The sequence below is a fragment of the Atta cephalotes genome (genome assembly GCF_000143395.1).
Source record: "Atta cephalotes unplaced genomic scaffold scaffold00009, whole genome shotgun sequence".
NCBI lineage: Eukaryota > Metazoa > Arthropoda > Insecta > Hymenoptera > Formicidae > Atta > Atta cephalotes.
Genome location: NW_012130073.1, coordinates 4,366,428 through 4,375,046, shown reverse-complemented (window position 1 = coordinate 4,375,046; position 8,619 = coordinate 4,366,428). Strand labels below are relative to the sequence as shown.

General features: G+C 26.5%; 1 protein-coding gene across 1 annotated transcript in view; it reads right to left on the bottom strand.

The window, feature by feature from the left end:
- The window catches only part of LOC105627643 (aminopeptidase N), a 23,920-nt gene that overhangs the window by 9,410 nt on the left and 5,891 nt on the right, over positions 1 to 8,619 (bottom strand). Inside the window, exons 6-14 of the mRNA XM_012208921.1 lie at positions 8,376 to 8,532; positions 8,223 to 8,304; positions 7,814 to 7,997; positions 7,335 to 7,542; positions 6,905 to 7,182; positions 6,553 to 6,752; positions 6,045 to 6,356; positions 5,717 to 5,798; positions 5,321 to 5,464 (exon numbers count right to left, since the gene is read on the bottom strand). Coding sequence (XP_012064311.1) covers positions 5,321 to 5,464; positions 5,717 to 5,798; positions 6,045 to 6,356; positions 6,553 to 6,752; positions 6,905 to 7,182; positions 7,335 to 7,542; positions 7,814 to 7,997; positions 8,223 to 8,304; positions 8,376 to 8,532 — 1,647 coding nt within the window. The remainder of the gene's footprint in view (positions 1 to 5,320; positions 5,465 to 5,716; positions 5,799 to 6,044; positions 6,357 to 6,552; positions 6,753 to 6,904; positions 7,183 to 7,334; positions 7,543 to 7,813; positions 7,998 to 8,222; positions 8,305 to 8,375; positions 8,533 to 8,619) is intronic.

Genomic DNA, 8,619 nt, shown 5'->3' with positions numbered 1-8,619 from the left:
GGTAGTAAATACAGACTTCTACAAATGCAATAGTAATTAACGGCTGCTTTAAATGTACATACATATACATATAGACAGTGAATCTGCATGTATTGTATATGTTTATATTGGATGCGTATTTATTATTATCTATGCCAACGAATAAATACGAGAAGGAAAATAAAGCCACGAAATTAGCCACGCTTAGCAAACGAGTCTTTTCTCTCTAATTTTAAGGAAAATAAAGAAAAAGAAAGTGTCTCAATATAGATACTATAATATTCGCTTTCATCAATGTAGAATTTTAATCTCGATACAATTTACTCTTCATTTTTTTTTAATTCTTAGAATTAGTATCTTTTGCAATGAAATAGCAAGCAAAAGTCGGTCGAAACAATTGCAAAGCTAATGCGATATCATACGAACCTAATTGGAAACGTTATACCTACAATACCTTCTTATGTAATGACACAGAAAGAGAGGACATACTCATTTAAACTTCAACTTCAATACTCATTTTAAAATTTATAATATGCTTTAACTATTTATACAAAATGTTTTTATGAAATGTTACTCAAATGTTTATATAAAAAGTATTATAATAAGTATACTTTTTCGACATTACATACTTTTTCTTCTAATATCAATATACAAAGAATAAATATGAAATATATTTTTTATCAAATATAAATATTCATGTAGTGATTGCATCATCACTATTCCGATTGCAAAAGTCTTTAAGATATGAAAATTCACGAGAATTATATACATCTAAAATTATATACATTAAATGTACATATCTGCGAGTAGACTAAACTATCCGGAGGAAGAAAATACGAAATAGAGACACACGAGACAGGTGGGTCAGTCACGCATAGCGAGACAAAGCGTAACGATTTTTTCAACGCTTTATAAATAGCATTTATTTCACAGCTCATATTTTCTCGGACAAATAGAAAATGCAGTCGGTATATAACAGTTACGCGCCTAGTTAGGAGACATGGTAATGTCTCAAAGAGACACTACCTATTAAGAGGAATAATAGCATTTTAATAACAATAAACGTCATTAAATATAATCATTACACTGAAAAAAAAAATTGTTTATTGAATTTAATTAATTTAATTGTCTTGATTTCTTTCGTTGAAAAATATATATAAATCAAATATAATATGTTTGATTTACATACGTACATTCTTCATTAGAAAAAAATATAAATGAACTAAATTAATTTAATCAAATGAACAATTTTTTTTCTTAGTGTACAGATTGCAAGGACGAACAAACGAATTTCAAAATGTTGCTCGATTTTAAAAGCTTAAATTTATAAAGTCTTTTCGAATAAGACAAACAAGAAAATAAATTCTTTCCGAAAGAATCTTTCCGATTGATCGCGAGATGACAACTGAGGTTTCGCGAGACTTCGACGTGAAGAGACGACAATGTATAGAATAAAACTTAATCTTGAAGCGAATAACCAAATGATCAACCTTTCCAAAAGCTCCGAGATATCCTAACTTATATTAAATAACTTAAATTCATTTTACTTTAAAACAAATATTATCTACATGAATTTGTTAAAATGTTTAAAACAGATACAAAGAAAGTGATGAAATCAATGACAAAGATTTTTCACGTTTTAACTAGTCTTTTTGCAGTATTGACAAATAACGTGTTACTAAAGATGTTACTTTGTTGATTGTTATAATACTTTGTTATAATAACGATTTGCTAATGACATTGTAAATTTTTTCTTATAACATCAATGCTACTATTAGAAAAGTCAATCGTTACTTGTAATGGATTGAAAAAATTCGTTTTTAAAAAAAATAATTGTTAATTTGTAACGCGTTATAAATTTTTACTTTTTACATTACTTGTAATAAATATTGTTATGCGTTACAAATTACTCGTTACTTATTATTTTTTTCAGTAAGGCATAATGGTGACAAATTACTTTTCAAAGTAATTTTTCTAATCTTAACGTTTAATTAGTTAGCATTACCGTCATAAAAAATTGTAACATCAATATCAAATTATTTAGTATAAAAAATAATAAAGTAACGTTTGCCAAATTTGCTTATTTTATATAAATGTATATCATTTATAAATTTGGAAATTGTGAAATTATTTAGCTCTCCTAATCGACAAAAATTTTATTAGTACGTAGTATTAAAATAAAAATAACAGTTTTCACAAAATTATTGTACAAAGAAAACTTTTCATTCTGCGTACCAGATAAGAGCAATCGTTAAAAGTAATTTTACATTCTAAACGATTCGAACGAGTATATTAAAGAAACGCGAATATGGATCTAAATTGATGAAGTTCTCGTATTTATCATAAAATGAATCATTTAAATTATTAAAATCATGAATCATTAGGCATAAATCTTTGACCATTAAATAATATATACTAAATTAAGTAATGTGTACTGAATGATATGTATATTTGCCGTAATCACGCAAGATAAACTATAATCTTACGCGTAATTGCCAAATTTGTATTTCAATGAAAAGCGCTATGTTAAATTTAACAAACACTTTAATATCACAAATCAAATAATATTTGACTACGTGTTTTTTATTTGCAGACAATTCACTTTTTACTGAGGAATTATTTGCACTTATGTAAGTTTGTTGCACTTATACGTTTCCGCGTTACAAACATTTGCGAAGTAATCAGCTACATTGATTTTGCATCCCAAAAGAGATATAACTGCCTTAGATAGTTTGAGAAATCTGAGGTTGTATTGTAATTTCGACCATCACACTGATTGTGAGCATCCGTTCAACGGTTCGCGTGCAACTGTCAAGAGACAGAGCGTGACATTTGTCGTTTTTTTCTGCTGGAAGAGGAAACAATATTGTTGTGCAATATTTTAAATTCAGGTTTAGAACAAATCGTTTATATAATAATATTGTATTTTTAAAAAGCCATATTTCTCACTTTTAATTAATATTTTTTTCTTCAAATAAAAAAAATCTAATTTATTTTAATGAATTTGAGACATTAATTAACATTCAACTCTCTTACTCTTAAATAAATTGATCAGCTTTTTTATATTGAGTCTTCCATAAAATAGAGATATTATTAAATTTATTATTTCTAACGTAGAATATACAATTCATGAATTAATTTGAGATTTACGTGCTACAACTTTGCCATATTTCAATTTCAATATATTTAATGACAAATTTCATGTATGACATATATATAGAAGAAATAACTGATATTTGTTATTACATCACTTAACAAAAATTCATATAATAATGATATCTTATAAAAATATAGAAATGCAGAACGCAAAAAATATAAAAATTATTATAAGTTCCCCAAAAGCAATTTATATCATAATATCTTACTTTATAATTAATTATAAAACCTTATAATTAAATTAAGTGCGTAGCTCATATATTATGTTGATATTCAAATCTCAATGTTCAACTAAATGATTTAATATTTCATAAGAAAGACTACTCTTTAATTTCTTATTATATATGTATAGTAAAAACACTTTTTTATTTCATATTTTTTATGATCTATCTTCTTTTATGTAATAATTTGCTTTCTTTTAATTAAGAACAATGAATTCTTTTTTTTACAACGCTTTGGCATTACTTAATGCAAAATGCTGTACTTTTAATCAATTTTTAACAATGAATAAAATAATATAGTAAAATAGAAAAATTTTTTTTAATAAAAAGATAATATAAATACGAGTAAAATATAAATGAAATATAAATATGAAATAAATATGAAATAATAATGTAATATTCGTTTATTAAAAGATTGAATTTATATAATTATACTTTATTAATTATACTTTAATTTTTACTTTTTATTATTACATTTATTATTACATTTATTATTACATTCACATTTATTAATAATTCAATTTAATAAAAAATTATCAAAATACAATTTTTAAACAATACTTACAAAATTATTTAATATAACGTTTATACTTACCGTAAAGTAGGACCATGATATAAATAATGATACACACTGCTTTATATTAACAATAACAGATTAAATAATTGTATTGATTTTATTAGCTGATTTTGATTGATTTTATTTGTAGCTTCAAATTTATAAGTGTAATTAAAGAAATTCATTCTTTCTTCATACTAATTTAATTTAAAAAGTTTATTTCAAAGTTTTAAAGTTTGAAAATTAATATTAAAAAAGCATATCTTTGTTTCTCTATTAATAAAGAATAAAATAGGCATACAACATAGTTTATAAAAAAATCTATATGATTTTATTGTATCTATATGATATATATCAATATTTTCAAAATAAAGCAGTATTATATTTTCTAAATTTTTGGCGTTATAAAACATAGATTGTCACATAATAGCACTAAATGCACCGGACTGCAAATCTTTAATGAATAAATTAAATCGCATTCAGCAATTAGTTATATAACGGATATTCATGTATTAAGAATAGAGAATTCTTTAATATTCTAAGTACATGTGAAGCATTGACTTATGCTATAGACAATATTTAAATTTTAAGCAAAAAACTTTTATGTATAATATATTTGCCACATTATATATTATAAATATCTTTATTGTCTTTATTAATGAGCGATTAAAAATATCTAGTTACTTTCAACATGTATTATATTCAATGCTTTATAACGGTTGTTGAAAATTCGACTTCTAGTAATTATACATGAGTATTTATCAATCATTACTTACTAATTATTTTGACCTAATAAACAATTATCTATAATGGCATAACTATAAACTGATTTCCAGTAATATTTAATTTACCAAGAAAACGTACAACTTTAGAACACACCATAAGAATTTTGCAACAAGTTGCTACCTCCAATAATATCGGTTACTTCGAACATGAATTCTCTTTCCTGCTCCTTTGGTATCTAATGACTTCATGATAAAGTTCTTCAGGCTTAGGCTAATGTGCACAGCAATTGTAATCGAAAAGCTTATAAAAGAATTAATAACATTATCACTTTTTCCATATTTAAAATATACTCCATAATCTCTGGCGGAATAATCAAGAATGTGAACACGGAACGCTGTGAGCGTCATATTTCGCTCTGTATTATAAATATCGCATTAATTATGCTGGCTGTATATTTACAAATACATACAAAAACACATAATACTCTTGTACGATTCAACGATAGACTATTTTGCAATTTCCTCGTCCATTTATAATTTAGTGCCCTTTATCGTATAAAGATTTTTCGCGCGTCACTTTCACGCTATGATGAATTCGGCGAAAAATCGAACAACCCTATGTTGCACTCACGATTCGACACCGTGAGGGAAATTCGAATAATTTTCAATATCGATGATTATGCGGTATTCCTCTGTAACCAATCGCGAATTGTCGCATGATAATTGTCGAGCCATCTTATGTTGGATTCTGCTCGCTCTACCGCTTGCTGTATGGTTCGCGTTGCAGTACCAAGTTCATCCAAGTGCTCCTTTGCAAACTCTACCAACTGAAAAAATAATATAAAAAGAGTGAATACATTACAGAATTATTTTTCTGAAAGAGTAACACGACATTCTTGTGAAAATTATGTATATTCATCCATTTATGGAGTTATCCATTTATGTATTTTATTTAAGAAAATAATTATATTAATATTTGCGCGTCATTTGTTTTTCACTAAAATTATTTTTAGTGCTAGTTTTAGATCATTTCCAAAATATATTCACGTTATTATTACTGAACTTACAAAAAGACTTACATCTTTCATTTCGTATCTTGTACTTATTCCTCTTGTTGCTGACTTAACGATAGTATTAACAGTTGATAACGACGTTCCAAAACTAGAAATAATAAAATTTTATCATATCAAATTTTCACAAATAAAATAATTTAATCCAAGACAAGACTCAGTAATAAAAATCATAACCAATAATAAAAATCTGATATTTCTTAATTATTGATTGAATTATTTATTATGATTTTAATTATTAATATTCCCTATTTGTATAAATAAAACTTTCCGTTATAGAAACATACAAATACAGAATATACAAACTTATAAATAAAAATAAAAGAGTGACACTTACTATTCCCTAAGATGCGTCCATTTGTTTCTGAAGTAATCAAATGTGAGCGGTTGCCCGACAATGTTGTTGGCAACTGATCCGAAAACTCGGGTAGCATCCTGTTTTCTAATTCCCGAATTTTCCGTCACAGCCCAATCCAAATATCGATTCAACAGCCATATCTCTCTTGTACAAGCTAATGCTTGCAAAAGCAGATCCTTCTCCGATCCTACATTGGTCGCTAGGTATCGCTGCCAAGCGAATTCCCATTCGCTTTGTCCACCCACTCGAATGGCTGTACAATAAACTACGCGTCTCAAATTCGGCGAAATCCTAAATATAAAATTTATAATATAATCGTTAATATAATTAAGATATACATAAATGACTTTATTAATTCTCTAAAAGTAACGATGAATTTAGAACATAAAGATTAATATGTATCTTGATTATTGCAATCATCTTATGCATCAAAGAATGCAACAGTACAATGCATAAATAATCTAGCCTTAAATAATATGATATTTACGGATTGTTAATGTCCGGATTAGGAGTATTACGCCAATTCTTGAATTGTTGCATGGCATTCATAATGCAATCCTCATGATTAAAATTACATGCCCAATTTAAAACGTCAATTCGAGTGAAGACTGTCAATTGAGGATCTCCCACTTTGTCAATGAAGCCAACTTGCTTATACACATTGTCGAGCAATTTTAATATGTATAACTAAAAAATATTAAAAATTAAATAAAAAAAAATTAATAAAGTATTATTTATATTTTATACTAACATCATGGTACATCTAATATGTAATTATTAATATTTTTCTTACAATCTCTATTCAATATCTATCATTAATGCAATTTGATAATACATACCCTGAATTTGTCATAACCTTGTGTCTTAATTAACATATCATTGAGATAATCCATGGCATTGAAAGCTGCATTCCAAGGCAAGTACTCGATTTCGTGAGCTAAATAAGATGTAACATCGAAAGCGATAGTGTAGTCGAGTTTGCCAGCTCTAGCTAAATTAAGAGCGTCATCAATCAACTGCGCTCGGTTAATCGTCGAGATATCTTTAAAATTTTCCTTATTCAGTTGTTTAATTATCATCTGCCAGTTTGCTCTATCATAAGTCACTCTATAGTACCCTGTTTTTAAATATAATATTGTATAAATATAATATTATCTAATGATTTATATTTTCATAACATCGGAAAATAAATCTATTGTAAAGATATTTTATTTTTATCACAGAGAAATATATTTCTTTCATCGTGGATATTTTATCAGATATAATTACCAGTTTCTTGAATGTTGAAAAGTATCCACTCAGATGGGCTTACATTCAAATCGTTAAGGATGATCGAGCGTTCCGCTTTCATCCATTTTGTAGGTTGAGTGTTATTGAAATTTAATTGCTTTTCGCTCGTATAAGTGATAGGTACCCACCATAATGGTTCCGCTTCAGATGTGACGCTCGTGCCGCTATTACGTAGCAGAAAGCGTTCCTACGAGAAATAGTTAATGCGTATAAAACAATTATAAGTCGTTTAAAATATAAATAAGCATTCGTTAATCAAATATCCTACTATAATGTAATATTATATCATCCTACTATAATGTAATATTTTTATCATTTTTTTTAAATATCTGTGTGTAATAGAAGGTGTAACAGATAGAAAATGACTGTACGAACTAAACACATTAACTTTTATTTATTAAATTTATAATAAATCATACTTTATTCAATTATTATTTTATTTATAATTGTTGATATACCTGTGTTAGTGTAATACTCCCGTTGTCGTAGTTTCGTGTGACAGTAATTAAAGGAAAGCCAGTTTGCAGAGTCCAAGTATCCATTATTTCTTTAACGGATACACTTGAGTCAAGTACTTTGTCTTTGTAAGCTTGTTTGGTCAAAGCGGACCATAAATCATTTTGTTCGGCACTTTGATAGGCTCTGTTGGATATACAAAAAGACAATAAATAATAAATTAATTATTTTTGCATTATATTAAAATTTATTTTAAAATATTTTTATTTATAGTTATAATTTATTTATAGTTATAATTACGTTATAAAATAATCATTATTGATTAATCATTATTGATTAAAAAACTTATTAAATTACTTTATATTTAATTGAGCAGAAGTTTAAGATATCAATTAATTAATCTTTACTTACTTTCCATTTAAATAATTACTTAGACCTTTCTTGAAAACTTCTGTCGTGAGGAAATGATCCATCATTCTTATTATGGAAGCACCTGAGTAATTTTAACGTAGATATAGTTACATTAATTTCATTTAGAATCGTCATTCGTAAATTGGTAAGTACCTTTTCCATAAGAAATCTTGTCGAAGATTTCACTGATTTCATCTGGATGACCGACTTCAATGGATATAGGATGAGAAGATTCCAAAGCGTCTAAACCGAAAACATTTTGAAGATCGTGAACAACAAATTGTTCAAGAGCTTTCCACGTTGGTTCAACCTGTATGTTTTAAAGATGTAAAAATTCATATTATAATATAATATACATATAAATATATTTAAACATTCAAGGCATTTAACTTTTCTA